Source organism: Chelonoidis abingdonii, chromosome 23 (genome assembly GCF_003597395.2).
Source record: "Chelonoidis abingdonii isolate Lonesome George chromosome 23, CheloAbing_2.0, whole genome shotgun sequence".
Taxonomy (NCBI): Eukaryota; Metazoa; Chordata; order Testudines; family Testudinidae; genus Chelonoidis; species Chelonoidis abingdonii.
The window spans coordinates 17,214,519-17,231,529 of NC_133791.1; the positions used below are offsets into that span (position 1 = coordinate 17,214,519).

General features: G+C 57.5%; 1 protein-coding gene across 1 annotated transcript in view; it reads right to left on the minus strand.

The window, feature by feature from the left end:
- Positions 1–17,011, minus strand: part of CROCC (ciliary rootlet coiled-coil, rootletin) — a 107,620-nt gene that overhangs the window by 38,126 nt on the left and 52,483 nt on the right. The window contains exons 5-16 of the mRNA XM_032787576.2: positions 10,949–11,140; positions 9,156–9,239; positions 8,463–8,560; positions 7,533–7,698; positions 6,756–6,862; positions 6,073–6,300; positions 4,824–4,920; positions 4,492–4,596; positions 2,244–2,492; positions 1,593–1,792; positions 1,173–1,355; positions 396–540 (exon numbers count right to left, since the gene is read on the minus strand). Coding sequence (XP_032643467.1) covers positions 396–540; positions 1,173–1,355; positions 1,593–1,792; positions 2,244–2,492; positions 4,492–4,596; positions 4,824–4,920; positions 6,073–6,300; positions 6,756–6,862; positions 7,533–7,698; positions 8,463–8,560; positions 9,156–9,239; positions 10,949–11,140 — 1,854 coding nt within the window. The remainder of the gene's footprint in view (positions 1–395; positions 541–1,172; positions 1,356–1,592; positions 1,793–2,243; positions 2,493–4,491; positions 4,597–4,823; positions 4,921–6,072; positions 6,301–6,755; positions 6,863–7,532; positions 7,699–8,462; positions 8,561–9,155; positions 9,240–10,948; positions 11,141–17,011) is intronic.

A 17,011-nucleotide genomic window follows, 5' to 3' on the forward strand; every position in this document is an offset into this window, starting at 1 on the left:
GGAGCATCACGAAACAATGGGCCAACAGCCGTCAGTGCGACAGGCAATGGAACGTAGGAATCCTGCCACCTGGTCTTGTGCTCTAACAACTAGGCAGTGTTCCCCCTCTAGAACGGGTGCAGCACCTGCCCATTGGATCAGGTAGTTGCGAAGCACAGTTTTGTCTGCAGGCCTCAGATGAGAGGCGCTAGAGAGGGGAGCCTCCTTAGTCAAGATCTCTTGGGGGAGCTGCCTTGAAATCAGACCTGTAGATTGGAAGTGGCAAAATGAGCGATGCTACCACAGCATTATCCATCCGACGCATCCATAGCAGCCAGCACAAGAGCTACTCTGGCTGAGCCCCACTGTAATACCCACCCCAATCCCCTACTGCCTCTCGTGGTGCGAAGCCCTACCCTGGAAAGAGCCTCCGCCATCTCCACCTTCTCATTCTCAGACACCTCCTTCTCCAGGGTGGCTTTGTTCAGAGCCTCCTTAACGAGCATCAGCTCCTTTTTCAGACCAGATTTCTTCACTTCCAGCTGCTCCAGCTGTTTGTGGCTGCAGGGCAGAGAGAGGCACTCACACATAACCCCATCAAACCGTTCCCTTTAACACCCTTCATCCCTGGCTATCCTCAGAGGGAGCACAACAAAGAGACTTCAAATAGCTTGGGGAGCTAATCAGTCCAATGGGTGCAATTCTCCAGCCTGTCTTATGCATGAGGTTAGACTAGATGATCCACCCTTGGAGTCTATGCAAGGCTTAATTTGGGCTGGGGCTTCCCAAGGCTGAGCGCCGGCACCTCCAGGCCTGGCTGTTCAGAGCCCCGCACCTCCGGGTTGGGCGGGTCAGAGTGTTTGGTCTAGGTATCCCCGTTGTTTTTAGAGCAGCTCAGGTCAAATGACCCATGGAGAAACCCCATCTCCCCTGGAAGCCAGTCAGCCTGGGTCTGCAGGACCTCAGCTGGCAGGGAGAGTTGGACCCCAGGATCAGGGTTGGGACACTGGACATGGGCACTAGCAGGTGTTGCCTTGGGGGGCTAAGGGGAGGAAGGCCTGGCATGTCAGAGCACCAGGCTAGGGTGCTGGTCACTGGAGGGGGGTGGCTACTGAAAAGCCTCTGTCTCTAGCTTGGTCTTTGCTCCACGCCTGCCCTGCACCCCCCAAGTTGGCCACTCTCCCCACACCAACCCGCGTTCAATCTCCTTCTGCGCCCGCTCCTTGTCCTTCGCGATGTCCTCCTTCTCGTCCTCCAGGTGCTCTCGCTGCCGCTGCAGGTCGCTGTTGGCCAGCTGCAGCCTCTCGCTCTCCTGCCGCAGGGCCTCCACGTGCTGCTGCAGGGCCTGCAGGCTTCGCTCCAGGTTGCTCTTCTCGCTGATAGACGGGCACAGACAGACAGATTTCTGGGGGGCTGAACAGCCCTTTAAGGAACAAAAATCAACCCTCCCCACATTCCAGGGCACTTCATCTGGGGTGCAGAAAGTCACCCTAAGAGCAGGAGCCACTCTCAGGATGCCAGTAGGGCAGAAATGCTTGTGTGATGCCCGTCCCGTCAGCCGGGGTACACTGGAGCACAGGGGGATGGGACGGGGAGAGCGCCCATGGAAGTACCTGCCCAGCAGGTCAGCTGAGGAGCGGAAGCGGCTGGCATCCCGCACGGCATCATCCTTGGCCCGCAAGGAGCAGTCGACGTCGTCCTTCAGCTGCAGGATCTTCTGCTCCAGAGAGCGGCGCTCCTGATCTCTCTCCGCAAGCTGCTTCTTCAGGGACCCCACCAGCTCCTGCATGGCTTCGTACTTGCCGCGGATGTCCTAGCAGAAAACCCAACGAGTCAGCTCCTCTCCCTCTGTGGCACTGCCCCACCCCCTGGTGCACCCCACCACCTGCACCCCCTGCCACCGGGGCTCCCTGCATGGCTGACCACATTCCACGCCCTATGGACAACCATCTCCCATGGGAATCCCACCCAATCCAAATCCCCCTCCCCAGAATCCTATTCCCTGCAAGGCACAAAAATCCCCCTGGGGTTCCCAGCCCAGCATCTACCCCGTCAGGTTCCTTTATCAGCAGAGCAATTCTGTTCCCTTCCCACTCCCCTGGTGGGCACCAACAGCTCCACAGAAATGCAGCCCCAATAGCTAGAACCCCACAGATGGCCCCATTCCACGCAGCCTCGCAGAGCTGGAGAGCAGGAGGATGTCTGGGTGCCCAGCCATGAAGGAATCCCATGGCCATGTGCTCCGGGAGGTCCCATCCCCTCACCTGCACCTGCAGCTGCCTCTTCTGCAAGGCGGAGTGCACCACGGCCAGCGTGGAGTCAGAGAAAGCTGGCGAGAGGCTGCGCCGGGGCGAGGAGCTGCGCCGGGGGGAGGAGCGCCGGAGCGGGGACGGGGTGCGAAGGCTGGAGGAGAGGCCCCGCAGGCTGAATCCCGTGGCGTCGCTGTCCGAAACGTCCGTCGTTCGCTCCGTGCCTGTGAGGTGGATGGCGCTGTCAGTGTCAGACAGGACAGCCTGCAGAGGGGAGACAATGACGAGGCACTGGGGTCCCATCACCACACACGCTGCGAGCCAGGGGGGCTAGGCCGCCAGCCTCCAGGAGGCAACACAGCCATCGCTCAAAGCCCGACGGGAGCAGGGCAACATTTTTCCAACAAATTGGGTTTTTTTATCAATAGCTTTTGGGGCCCAGAGCTCTCCACCGGCTTCGGGGTGAATTCAACCACTAGCTTCAGTTGAGCAAGAAAATGTAAAGAGAGTCCGAACGTTTCCTTCCGACCATTTCGAAAAGTTTGGTTTTGACTTTTTTGGTTTCAACTTCAACGTTTTGACAGTTTAAAAAGCGGAGCTCCTGCCCCGAAACTGAATTGAAAAAAAAATCATTTTGCGTCAACTCAAAACATTTTGGGTGCATTCAAAATATATATATATTTTTTTTAGTTTTCCAGTGAACAAAACAAAATGCAAAGACCCTTTTCTTTTGGTTTGAATTGAACCAGATTTTTCCTCTGGATTTTTCAGTTCAGCCCCTGATGACGCTGACAAAACAGCTTGTTCTTGAGAGGGGCCACTCCTCCGCCCAGGCGATCCATTCCCTGCCCTGCCCATCAGCTGGGTGATAGGCCCATGCCTCTCCCTGAGCCTTCTCCCCAGGTCAGACTGGCAGTGAGTTGTGGGGGGTTTCACCTATCTCTGCAGCATGTGGGTGCAGGTCACTTGCCAGGATAACCTGAGTACATCTCACTTGATCAATTTCCTGCCATTGCAGGAGCCTCGGGCACTGGTGGGTCCCTCCTATTTTCTGCCTGTGGCACAGAACAGTCTAGTCTCCTGTGGGCTGTAAAACTTTGGTCCCATTTCAGCTGCTGGGTTTACTGTACGGGTGCTGGCGGCTGAGCTATACAGGAGATCAGGTTAGGTCAGGGGTGGGCACACTTTTTGGCGTGAGGACCACATCGGGTTTCCGAAATTGTATGGAGGGCCGGTTAGGGGAGGCTGTGCCTCCCCAAACAGCCAGGCGTGGCCCGGCCAATGTCCCCTATCAGATCCTCCCTACTTCTCACCCCCTGACAGCCTCCCCAGGACTCCTGTGCCATCCACACACATCCCTGCTCCCTGTCCCGACTGCCCCCTACTGCCCCATCCAACCTCTCCTCTGATTCCTGACTGCCCCTCCGGAACCCCTGCCCAATCCAACCACCCCTTCTCCCTGACCACTCTGTAACTCCTGCTCCTGACTGTCCCCTGCCACCCCATCCAAACCTCCCTCTCTTTCCTGACTGCCCCCCGGGACCCCAACCCCCTGTTCCCTGCCCTCTGACCACCCTGACCCCTATCCACACCCCTACTCCCTGACCACCACTCCAAACTCCCCTGCCCTCTATCCAACCGCCCCTCTCCCTGCCCCCAGCAATAGCTGTTTGGGGCAGCCAATGGTGAGGGCGCCATATCCGGTCTTTGGTACAATTCAGCGGCGGTCTCGCTCCCTCTTGGAGCGAAGACAGGCAGCCGCCGAATTGCCGCCAGAAGACTGAAGCGGTGATGGTAAGCTGCAGAATCGCGATCATTTTTTTTTTTTTTTTTGCTGCTTGAGGCTGCAAAAATCTTAGAGCCGGCCCTGGGCGCTACAGCCGTGCGGCCCAGAGCACCAGGACAGGCAGCTGTGCCGCCCGGCTGGAGCTAGCCATGCCACCGCGCAGCACAGAGCACCGGTCAGGCCACGGCTCTGCAGCCACACCGGTGGCACAGTGAGCTGAGGCTGTGGGGGAGGGGAAACAGCAGGGAGGGGCTGGGGGCAAGCCTCCCGGGCCAGGAGCTCAGGGACTGGGCAGGAGGGTCCCAAGGGCCAGATGTGGCCCACGGGCTGTAGTCTGCCCACCTCTGGACTAGGTGATCGGGTGATTCCTTCTGACTGTAAATTCTCCAACTCTATGACTCTGTAACTGCTCACAAGTTAGAGAACCCTGCTCTCTGGGGTACTCCGCCTTGCTCACAGCACCTGCACACCCTGTACCTGAGCAAGATCTCGCAGGGTCTGCTGGAGCATCTCCGACTCTGTCCGCAAGGCCTCGATCTCCTCGGCCTCCAGCGCTGCCTGCTCCTGCGCCCGTGCAGCCTCCTGAAAGCAGAGAAGCGGCATCAGCCAGGCAGCGCTCGTGCCCCCCCACATCCGCTCAACGGCTAGTTTCTGGCTCCAGCTCTCAGCCGGGAAGCGGCAGGCTGACTGCTGGTGGGCCCTTCCCCAGAGCACAGGCACCAGAGCAGGCAGCTCTGCCGAGGATGAATCGCTGTTTCAGGTGCTCTCATCTCCTCCAGGAACCAGCTAGGTCACGCTGAGTCTCTCACCAGATTTTCCAGTTTCTGGGTCAGCGTCTCGATCGTCTTCTCCTTCCCCGAGTCCTGGGCTTTCAAGCGTTCCATGGTGGCTGTCGTCTCAGCGATTCTGGAATAAGGGAGGGGGCTGGTCAGGAAAGCAGAGGAACGGCCAGGGGTGTGTATTATATGGCACAGGGCCAGAACCTAACAGGCATGGGCCAGGTCAAGCATTCGGAGATCTCTTGTGCCCCAGCCGTGCTAGAGAGAGGTTCACTGCTCCACGTTTGGTCCAGGGACTGAGATGCTTCATGCCGACAGTGCCCTGGGAAAACCCCCACCCCATTATCTCAGCCCTGGCTGGAGCACATGGCAGTTTCCTCTCCACTGTCTCACTAACATCCTCCACATACACCATGTCCCCTCCCCTAGCCCCTTCCCCACAGAGCTGAGCTTGCCCAGCTGATGTCTAGCAAAAGGTGGTGGGAGACCAGGCCACACCCCATGTCCTGGCCCTGGCACCTGGGGACCCAAAGGAATGGCTCTGCGGGGAGCCTCTGATCGGCTGGAAGCAGGATCTATGTTACTGTCCAGCAGCGATGCTCAGACTCCGGCTCCGGAGCCACGAGCGGCTTGTTAACGTGTTTCCTGCAGCTCTTTGCCGCACGTGATATTAAAACACCGCAGGATGTGATTATTGACCTAAGTTATTAACTAATCAGGAGGCTTTTCCGATGTTATTAACCAATCGTAGCTGATAAAATAACAACCCTGGGGCAGAATAACCAAGAATATATAAAGAGTAAATGAAACACTGAATCCCCATGGCCGGGGCTCTTTTGGGTAATGCCAATCGCTAACTTGGCTCCTGGAAAATCTGAGGCCGCCACCCTTGTCCAGGCCTGCATGAGATTTGAACTGGCAATTGCCACGTTCTGAGACCACTGCACTAACCCCCTGAGCTACAGAGCCAGGCCCCAGGTCACCTGACCCGCTGAGATCTGAGTATCTCCGCTCTACAGGATTCAGCCTGCAGGGCAGGTGGAAAGTTAAGGCTCCAGGATGGTCATAACATGGGACAGATGAGCCCCCCCTCTGCCCTTCCTTCTCCCATGAGCAGGATATGCTTAGCCCAGAGCCCCACCTGCCAAGCCCAGGATCTCCAAGGTTGCTGGAGGGGCAGTGCTCCCTGATTCCCCATGGATACACGGTGCCTCTCCCAGCCCACTGAGCTCCAAGCTTCAGGGCCTGGGACACTGGCCCTGATCGGGGGCATCCGTACCTAGTGCCGAGCTCCGCTTTCTCCATGTCACACCTGACCTGCAGCTGGATCATGTCGCGCACCTTGTCCTTCAGCTGCTCCTCCAGCTGGGCCAGCAGCAGAGCCTGCTTCTCCAGGGCCGCGCTGGCGCTGCTTTCCGACAGACGCAGGTTGCTGCTCAGGTTCAGGCAGGCAGCGTGGATGGTGCGGCCGGACCTGGACAGCTCGTTGTTCAGCTCCGACAGGTCCCTGCACCGGAGTCCCAAAGAGAGGGGCATTTCCAGGGGCCTGAGGAGCCCACACTGCTGGATCTACAGAACTCCACGCCCCATAACCTGCAGGGCGTCTTCTTCCAAGGGGGCCTGGCTGGGATCTAAACTCATGGGAGCCCGACTGTTCAGAACCTACACCACCCCCACCAGGGAGAAGGTCATTCAGGCAGGACACGCAGAGAGGCAGAAATCAGGCCGGGCAGCCAAACGCAGCTCCCAGGGCTGGCTAACGGGTGGGGGGGGGGGCGTGCAGGGGAGATCGGGAGGGCTGTTCTGCACTCAGGTAGTTCTCACAGGGATCCTGGAGGAGTTGCTGTAAGCCACGGGGGGCTGGGCAGCTTTCCCAGGCGAAGCTCCTTGTGCTTTGGGACGAAAAAGAGCCCAGCAACCGCCCGCCCCAGGCACACCCCCTGCCCCCACACCCCTCCTGACCTCTCGGTCACGGTCTTCATCTCACTGAAGTGGCGCCGGAAGCCCACCACCTGCCTCCAGAGGGTCAGCAGCCGGCTGTGCTCGTTGCTGAAGTAAGTGTTGAAAGACTGGGAGAGGAGAGAAGAGGAGAAGCTGTGACAGCCGGATCCCCCTCCCAGGCTGCCAAGGGCCTGGCCAGCGCACCCCGGGGGAAGCACAGGGCACAGCGATGCATCGCTGCCTGGCTGGATACAGAGCACCTGGCTTTGATCCTCCATAATGCCCCACAAGTGAGCAAGCCCTGCTCTGGGAGGCGCCCTGCATTGCTCTCGGTATCCCGAAGGCGCCAGCACCGCTGACCTCAATAGCAGCTCCAGGCAGGACTCTTAGCAACAGCTACGTTTATACAGAGCTTTTCATGCGGCAGGACCCCCTCCCCACCCACAAAGGGCTTGACCCAGCTATGTACAGGCAGCACCACTGAAATGCAGCCACCTCTGGGGTGACGCAGTGACTGCTGGCACGGAAAGGCCCAGAGCAGAGAGACTTGGCTCCCACTGATGGTAAAAGGAAGTTGCGGGGGGGGGACACACGACAACAAACCACCTCTCCAGGGACTGGGGTAAGGAAGGCTCCCAGCATCGTGCTGCGCAGCCTACGGCCAAGGTACTGCCTCTCTGCGCCAGTGTGAGCCGCCCTGGCAGCATGTGTGCAGATCCGTCTGTGCCCAGCAGGACAGTGCCCACGGGACGGGCATGCACAAGGGAGAATGACGCATTGAATCTCTCCAGCCCTAACCTCCTCCTCTCGCCTCCACTCCACCTCCCGCTGCTCCAGCTCGTTGCGAGCTTTGGTCCAGTCGGTCGTCAGCTTCCGGATGTCCTCGCTGAGGGCCTGGTTGGCGGCATTGGCCTGGTCCAGCTGTTCCCGCAGCATGGCGTTGACCTGGGCCAGGCTGGCGCTCCTGGAGATGGGGAAACAGCGAGAGCGTCGGCACTGACCGAGACAGCAAGAAGGAAAAGAGGGGCCCGCGCAGAGGTGGGAAGGGACTGACTCTGGCATGGGGCAAAGGGCCCGATGTGGAGGATGGGCCCTGGTATCGCAGCTCTGAGACACCGAACAGCACAGATCCAAACACTTCATTCAGAATAAGACAATCACTGCCCAAGCTGAGGGCCTTCCAGCCAAGCGCCTCCTGGCCCTTTCCAGACATTAACTGAGCCCATTGTCAATAAGGGAGCTACAGGGATCCGTTCACCCACCACCGCCAGGCAGCCACCGCTGGGGTGCAGCATGGCAGCTGCACACAACAGGAAGCAAAAGAAGAGCCCATCCAATTGAATTTGCAGAGGAGATTTGGGGAAGCCCAACGTAATAACCTGTGAGGGGATTTGGCCACGAGGCTGGAGTTAACACCCTGCCTCATCTAAAGCACCAGGGATGTGTGTGTATAAAAACCAGCAACACCACTGCCTACAGTAACCAGCCAGCTGGGCCTAAGTGCAGGCAATGCAAGGCGCCCGGACTCCAATGGCAGATTCCTGCCATAGCCCAGGCTCCAAGGAAGGTGCCCACTCGTTCTCCCAGCCCAGCATGAAGCCCAGCCAGGCAACAGAGGCCCAGAAACATGGAGCTCCGAGGATGCAGCTGCCCAGACCCACCTGGGCCCCAGACCCCTGGTGTGGAGCCCCATGGACAGGACCCCTCCAACCTCCACTCTCGACACACCTTTGCTGCTCCTCCTCCAGCCGGATGAGCGCATTCTCTAGGTCATTGCTGTGCTCTTCGTCCTGGCGCAGGCGTGAGTCCGTCATGTCCAGCCGGCTCTGGGGGAGGGAATGGGCAGTGGCCACATAGCAGGGGCCCGGGAGAACCAGGCCGTCCCTTTGGCCATGGGATGGAGAAGGGCAGCGCGGGGCAAGCGCCCCCAAACACCACCCCAGCCCTGCCGGGACTCACCTCCTTGAGTTGGTCAGGCCTCGGTCTGCCGGGAGGGCAGTTCGAGCCAGCTGTGGAGCTGGCTGGTGCGGCCTGGGTTCCCATCTATCCAAGCAGGAACCAGCCTGGGAGTGGGGCAGGTTCATGCCGGCAGGTCCAATCAAGCTTGAACAAAAGAGGCTCCGCGATGGAGTCCCTGAGCCAGCTGGCCCCCCTGGCAGGTGGGCAGAAAACAATGGGGGTGTAACCCACCCCTACACCGCCCGGCGCTGTCCCCGTTAGTGGGGGCTGGACCACAGAGAGGCTTTCCAGGCTTGGCTCAGAGCTGGGCCTTTCGGCTCAGGCAGCCACTGCTCTTACTGTCAGATCAAGAAGTCGCCTGTTCAGTCCCGCTGACAAGGACCCACCCAGGGACACCGTTTCACTAGTGGGAGTGGGGTCCATCGGGCTTTTCGCTGGCACTGGGAGGACGGCAACACTCACCGTGAGTCTCTGCTGCTCCAGCTCGGTTGATTTCTCCAGCAGCTGCTGTTCCACCTCCCCACACTTCTTCTTGTACTGGAGAACCTGCAGGAACGGTGCAGTTCAGAGCCCGCTGCCAGCCTGGCTCCGAGGACGCACGGCAGGACAAGGAAAACGCAACCACAGAGCTGGCCGGCCCCTCCACCCTCCCTGCCACTCCCACAGTGCCCTGCAAGGCCCCTCACTCCTGAAATCCTAACCACCATCAGCTGACCCCCAGGGCAGGCCCCTTCCACCCCACCTAAGTCGCTAGTTTGGTAGGTTCAAAGCGCCAAGTCCCTGCAAGCGGGGCGGGGTTGGGGGCAGACTGGTCTCCCTACCCCATAAGCTGAGAATCTTCAGCTATGTCCAGCAGGGCCCTATCTCTGCCACAGCTAACTCCTTCCCCCTCCCGCAATGCCCCACCACCCTCCATCTGCTGGAAAGCCCTCAGCGATGGAGCAGCTCTTTGAGGAGAAACTAGTCCAGGACTCCAGGGAGGACGGACTCACCTCGAGGCCGCTGCACTGAGCCCCCAGCCATTTTGGGGACCAGGGGCACCTTTCCTTCCAGCTCAGGCCCTGCCCGCTCTGCATGGACATTACAGATCCCAGAGCACTTAGCCAGTTTTGCTCAGACATCCTTAGCCAAAATATTCGGTGCAGTGCCAGGTTGCCTGCTGCTCCCTCACCCCCCAAAAATGGGTGCCGTATATACCCAGTGAAATCCACAGCCTCCAAACCCCAGCTGTGCAAATTCCAGAGTGTCCGAACGACCCCACCCCGCTCAAAACTAGTCGAGCCATCAGGGGAAAACAACCCTCAAGGGGTTTATTCACAGAGTCAGAAACCGCGTTTTAAACGGTCCTCAGAGTCTGACACCCAACAGTGCTTGCAGGGGAGGGACTGAAACAAGCCAGAGCTGAGCGGGCAGACGAGCTTGGAGAATGCAGATGGGGCCTTCTCTGCACCAGCCTCAGGGTTCCTTGCCCTGGGTCAAGCAGCCCCTTCCTTTCCTTCAAGTCACCCTAAGAGGTAATTCCTCCCCTCACACCCCACAAGCCTCTAGGTTCCTGTCACGGCAAGAGAACAGCCCCTAGCTGCTAGTCTCAGAGATCACGCCTCCCTGGGTACGTCTACACAGCTATCAGGAGGGGTGAGGGCAGCATGTGTAGACATGCCGGAGCTGGCTTGGATCCCACTAGGTCAGTGGCTCTAGACCTATTTACCATTGCAGGCTGCATATGCAGCTCTCCATGTTAGGTGCGCCTCATCCACACAAGCTATAGCAGTGGTTCTCAAACTTTTGTCCTGGTGACCCCTTTCACACAGCAAGCCTCTGAGTGTGACCCCCTCATCAATTAAAAACACTTGTTTATATGTTTAACACCATTATAAATGCTGGAGGCAAAGCAGGGTTGGGGTGGAGGCTGACAGTTCGCAACGCCCTGTGTAATACCCTCGTGACCCCCTGAGGAGTCCTGACCCCCCAGTTTGAGAACCCTTGGTCTATATACTCCCTGTATGGACCGGAGGATGTCACATGAGTGGCAGCTGTGCGCTGATTGGGCGGGTTAAGAACCAATGTGCGAGATCACGGCTAGCTCAGGTAGCAGCGGCAGCAAAGCTGTGGCCACCTGGGCTAGTCTTAGGCAGATCAAAGCTAGCTCAAGTGTTCCTGCTCGAGCTGCAGCCACACTTCCTGATGGCAGTGCAGACATCCCCCCAGAGCCTTCCCACCAGCACACCCCGGCCTGTCCGGTGCAGGACACTCACCTTTGCCTGCAGCTTCTGGACGAGCTGCGCCTGCCGCTGCTGGCCCTCCTGGTAGGCCTGGAGCTTGCGTTTGTAGGCGGCCTGCTCCTCCTCCAGGCGGCGGCGCAGCTCGATGTTCTGCTGGGCCAGGCTCTTGTTCTCCAGCGACTCCCGCTCTCGCTCCCCGGTCTCCAGGCGCAGGGCCTGCTCCAGCTGAGCCCAGAGAGATGGGGGAAAGGGTCACTGCAGACAAGCGTTCCGACCGGCCTCCTGCGCACAAGATCTGGCCCCTCGAGCCATCCCTTTCCCATGTCCCATTTGGAAGGATTAGCCCCCAACAGAATCCAGGGCTTCCCCTGGGCGCCACAGGGCACAGCGTCTTTGAATTCGTGCTTTGCAGAAACCTGCTGCCAGGACAGGGTTAAAGGGACGTTATTTGTCCTTTTTGCAACGCAATAGCATCAACGACCCAGTGCCAGGCGCTGCACGAACCCAGACCACACACGCAGCCCCTGCCCTGAAGAACTTGCAATCAAAGCAAATATCCGGCAGCTGAGGCAGAGACACAGAGCTACAAAAAAACTAATACAAACAGAAAGGGTCAGCGATATATTTCAATGAAAACATGCTACGTTTGCACAGCAAGGCCCCAGGACCCTTCCTTTCCGGCTGCCTGGGCAGAGCCTCCCTGATCTGTCTGCACAGGCAATCTGAGGAAGGACAGTTACTGAGCTGTTAGCACCCGGGAAGGAATCTCGAACTCAACAGCCTTCAAGCTAGAGCAGAAAGCCTGGAAAGTGAAACTGACCGCTCTAGCCGCATTTTCCCCAGCTAAGCACAAAAGATCAAAGCAGCCATTCAACAACTGACCGAGCTCTTAGGACCACAGTCTTTATCCTGGCAGCTCCCCTCTGCCATGGGCGTGAGCTTTGGGGTGCCCACTGGGATCAGGGATAAATATTGTTTCTCTGCAGCAGAGGCCTCTCCGAGTCACATCACATTCTGATGGCACCATAGGTGTCAGCCTTCTTGCCCCAAACCCGGCCGAACCTCAGCCACTCTGCCTGCTCCGCACAGTGGGACAAAGACACTTCAACAGGTTATGCTCCGCTCGATTAGCCACCCTGACTGAGCGATCTCCACCCTCCACACCCATCCTGAAAGCAGTCCCCTGCCGGCTGCGTACGCAGCCCTATGCGTGGTCTGGGTACGCACACGACACGATATAGTCGAATTCAGCTTATGACTAATATTACAAAACAGCATCTAATAAGATCGGTATTAGCGCATTCCACAGTGGTATCACGAACATCGACTTGTTGCGCCATGTCAAAGCTACACGATTTCTGGAGCGTGCTTGTGGCATAGGTGTTTCCTCAGCTATCCCATAGTTCCCACTTCCGTGTGAGAGCACAGTGCCTGATGGGCAGAAACACTGCCCGGGTTTCTGGTACAGCCTCACCCCTCCTTTGTCAAGCAGCAGACAACCCTTTGGCGCTTTTTCCGGAGTGCATTGAGCAAAGCCCATAGCACAGCAATCTCCCTTTTTTTCTCACGTGGTGGTGGGGGAAATAAACTGAGGAGCTGTTCCCTGAACCACGCCAGACACTGGTTTGACTACAGACATTGAGCTCAGCCAAGAATGCAAATAATTTTCAAGAGACTGCTGTGGACGTGTGGATGCTTGATCCTCTACCCCTCCTCCCTTCATGAGCGTCCATCTTGAGTCTCTGCTTCCGTTAACGCTTGTCACACAGCGCTGTGTATCCTGAGTTTTTTATTCAAACGCTTTGGTATTTCGTGTTCTGTAACGGAGCTGATACAACAATTTGTCCCCCATACACATCAGACCTAGTATCTCCCGTATGGTCTATGCTGAAGTCTTTTTCGATTTCAAACTGCATCGCCAGCCGTGCTGATCAAGCTCCACGCTGGGCAAGCAGGAGTAATCAAAAGTTGCGCGGGCTTTTCCTGTTACCTGCCCGCTGCATCCGAGTTCAGATTGCTGTCCAGAGCGTTAGGCTGCACTCTGGATGCGCCCGGAGGCCAATAACGTATTTCCCACATGAACCCTAATCGAGTTATCACTATCGATTTGCCTACTCCTCTCGTTTGGGAGGAGTTCCGAAATCGATTTAAGGAGCCGTTTAACTCGATATTAATGACGACGTCGTGTGAACGGATACAGCGTTAAATCGGTATATCGGCCATTAAACCGATTTAAAGTCGCAGTGTAGACCTGGCCTGAGAAACCAGTGCCTTCTTATCTGTAGATGCTACCGTAATAGAGAACCCAGCTGAGATCAGAGTCCCGTCATGCTACGCACTGACCACACGTTTGGTACAGTCTCTGCCCTCTTGAGCTCAGTAGATCAGATGGAAATGGTGAGAGGGGAAACTGAGGCACAGAGAGGCAAAATGATTTGCCTAAGGTGTCCCAGGCAGATTAGTGGAAGCATCAGGAGCAGAACTCAGGTCTCCTGACTCCCAGGAAAATGCCCTATCCACTAGGCCACACAGCCTCTCTAAATCCTTGATTTCCATTCATCTTATCTAAGAGAAAAGACTCAATGTATTACAGAGCAAGTCCACTTCTGCTCCGCTGCGGCCAACAGAACAGAGGCCATCCCAGGCCAACCCGAGCTCCTTACCATTTGGTTCCTTTGCCTCAGTTCCATCTCTTCCACGTGCTTGGTGCCCAACCCCCGACAGCACCAGCGGATGGCTTGCTCCAGCTTCCGCAGCAAAAGACATTGAGAGATCAGTGCTTGGGACCACTTCACGTACACAGCACAGAGCCCGGGTGCCACAGAGGCTGCATGCTGCTAACTGGGCATGCTCTTCCCTGGCTGTGAACAAGGAGAGAGCCCCGCGGCATGCAAAGCAAACTCTCCCATGCGTGAGAACACAGCAACGCAAACCATGCACCGAACCCCTGGCTGGGTGAGAAAAAAGTCACTGCCCTGTAATCCCCAGCTAAAGGTGAACAGAGCTCTGAGAGCAAAGACAGCAACTCTGTGTAGACTGACGCCTGGATGCAAATTTACGATCCCAAATGACTTGGCGATTAAATGTTTTGCTTGCAAAGACGACGGCAAAAAAGCTCACATATACACAGCGAGCCTCCTGGGCTCCCACAGCCAGAAAGGATAAACAGCAGCAATGCTGCTAAGCTGGTGGGAGGGTCCTTCGGGGCAGCCCTTGTAAAGGCTAGGAAAGGGGTCTGGAATCTGTAGCAAGTGGCACACAGGGCAGTTCGCACCAGGGCAACATCACATCTTGCATGATATGGGCAGGCAGACTCCTGGTCTAATATCATCTACGTTATCACGCGACCCAAGTCAGAAACCAGGCTGGAGTGAACAAGACTCCACCTGTCTGCACTTGGCTGGGAGGGAAGGTTACTGAGCTAGTGGAGAGAGAGGACGCACCAGTAACACCAGTTCCTCCCACTGCTGGGCACAGACCCCCAGGGAGCTGCGTAAGCACAAGATGATGTGGGACAGGTTGACCAATGAGAAATGTAACTTCTGGAGACTTTATGCCACTTTAACAAGCATTAAAAATACTTGTCACATCTTCTAACAAAGGCAGAAAAAAATTAGATCATCTATTTAGGCAGCTGTTCGTTCATTTATTTGCTGCGCAAGATAAAAGTCTCTCTCGTACATGCACACAGACCTCAGTCAGGGAGCTCCCACCCAGGAGCCATCCAACCTCCAATGGAGATTCCTAGTATAAAGCAACGGTGACTGGACGTGTAAGCCACAGAGCTTTCCTTGGGGATGTTATACACAAGCCCGTGCTGGGTCGGGGTTTGGTTCCTTCCACGAATGTAAAAACAGGCCAGGCTGATCTGACGAGGCAGAGGGAGCTGGGAACCTTAAGGTGTGATTTACAAGCTAACATGTTTGAGGCTCAGCTGTGTCTCACGAGGGGCACAGGGGCCCGAGAGACGGGGGGGTCTCGCTTCTATCCAGTCAGTCAGAGGACAGACCATCTATGAGCAGCATCTCTAGGAACTCGGGGCCTGATCCATGCTGAAATCAATGGAAGCCTTTCCACCGAGTTCAGCGGGGTTTGGATTAGGCTCCTACCAGGGCCAGAGTGAGTGGTAACTTGGCACAAGTCATCCCATTCTGTAGAATTCTGTGGGTCACGGGTTTGGCTCCTGCTCCGTCATAGGGAGGAGAATCCTGACTTTGCAGGGATGTCAAGTGGGACATTCAGCCAGGAGGCAACTGATCCAAGCCCCTCGTCAGTTACTCCAATCAGAGAGGGGTTCGGCAACGTGATGAGCCGTGCACCCCAACTGGCCAGGGGGAGTGGGGAGGTGTTGAGTATTTTGAGGCACTCAGGGCCACAGGGATGCCCTCGCTACCCATCTGCTGTATGGGGTTCATGCCTTTCCAGCCAGCAACAGCCTTCCGCTGCAGGATACCCACGTCAGCATTGGTCACCGGGTCCGTCCCCCTCAGGCGCAAGCTCTCCTCTAGCTGTGGCGGGGAGGCAGGTGGAGAGACAGAAAACAGACAGCATGAGCACAGACTCCCCGGAGGAACCAGGCCCGCCCCAAGCACAGACACCAGCCCAGTGCCCATAACCACACACAAAGCAGGGAGGAGAAGCACCAGATCTCCCCGGGAACGGTCCAGCCGAGCTGCAGGGAGAAGGAGCGATGGAGAACCCCAGGAAAGGGGGACAGAAGGAAGAGACGGGGGCAGAGTGTGGGGCCAGTCTTAAGAACAGCTGGAGGAGGAGTTTGGCTAATTTGGTTGCACAGCAGAATTTAATCATCCCCAGCCCAGCCCCTGCAGCCCTGGGAGAGCCAAGCACAGAGAGTTGCCATCTCCATGGGCTCCTCAGGCCAGGTGCAAAGAGCCCAACCACTGGCATTTAGTCACCCAGGGGAATCAAGCTGGATTTGGCAGCAGACTGATTTGGTGCGTTTTTAGGGTTCATTTAAGTCAGGTACCAACAGCTGATTCGACAGAGCCTGCGCCAGCTTACGTGCAGCTCTGCCAGGGTGGTGCAGTCCTGGGCTGCCCCCATACGACTCTGGCAAGATGCTTCAGTCGTCACCTGCAGTCCCCTCTGATATTTCCAGTCCTACACGTTCCACACACAGCTCAGCCGGTGACCCACAACCCTGCTCTGCTCCGTCCGGTATCCCAGCCCTGGGATCTCCCCTCAGCTCAGCTGGTGACCCACAACCCTGCTCTGCTCCCCCTGGTATCCCAGCCCTGGGATCTCCCTTCAGCTCAGCCGGTGACCAGCAACCCTGCTCTGCTCCCCAACACCCCATATCCCAGCCCTGGGATCTCCCCTCAGCTCAGCCGGTGCCCTGCAACCCTGCTCTGCTGCCCCATCCCCCCGGTATCCCAGCCCTGGGATCCCCCCTCAGCTCAGCCGGTGACCCACAACCCTGCTCTGCTCCCCCCGGTATCCCAGCCCTGGGATCTCCCCTCAGCTCAGTCGGTGCCCCACAACACTGCTTTGCTCCCCACCACCCCGTATCCCAGCCCTGGGATCCCCCTTCAGCTCAGCTGGTGCCCCACAACCCTGCTCTGCTGCCCCCGCCAGTATCCCAGCCCTGGGATCCCCCCTCAGCTCAGCCGATGCCCCCCACCCCCAGCTCTGCAGCACCTACTGAACTCTTGAGGCTTCTAGAGCTAAAACTGCCCCTTGGGTGGTGATGGCCAAACTGCCTACTAGGGTTAAGGTGTCAACTCAGCAAGCACAAAGAGGGCTCCCAAAATCATCCCTCTGGGGCTGGAAGCGGGTTTTGAGCCAGATGCCTGACGGCGAAAAGCCAAAGCTTATTGCAACCCCCACGGTGGCGGTCAGTGTCCAGAACAGCAAGCCAGCGGCTGCCTCCGTGGGGCTGTGCACAGAGCAAAATCCTCCCCACTGCACAGCAACCAGCTCCCACCCCCAGATTAGCCGGGTCCCACCACCCACTGTGCCTTCCCCAGCAAACACCAGCAGGACAGGCCTCTAGCGGGGACTGGATTGGCCCTCCTGGCCAGCACTCTTCAATCCTGGCCCCCCGGCTGACCCAATGGGTCACCATAAGGTAGGGGG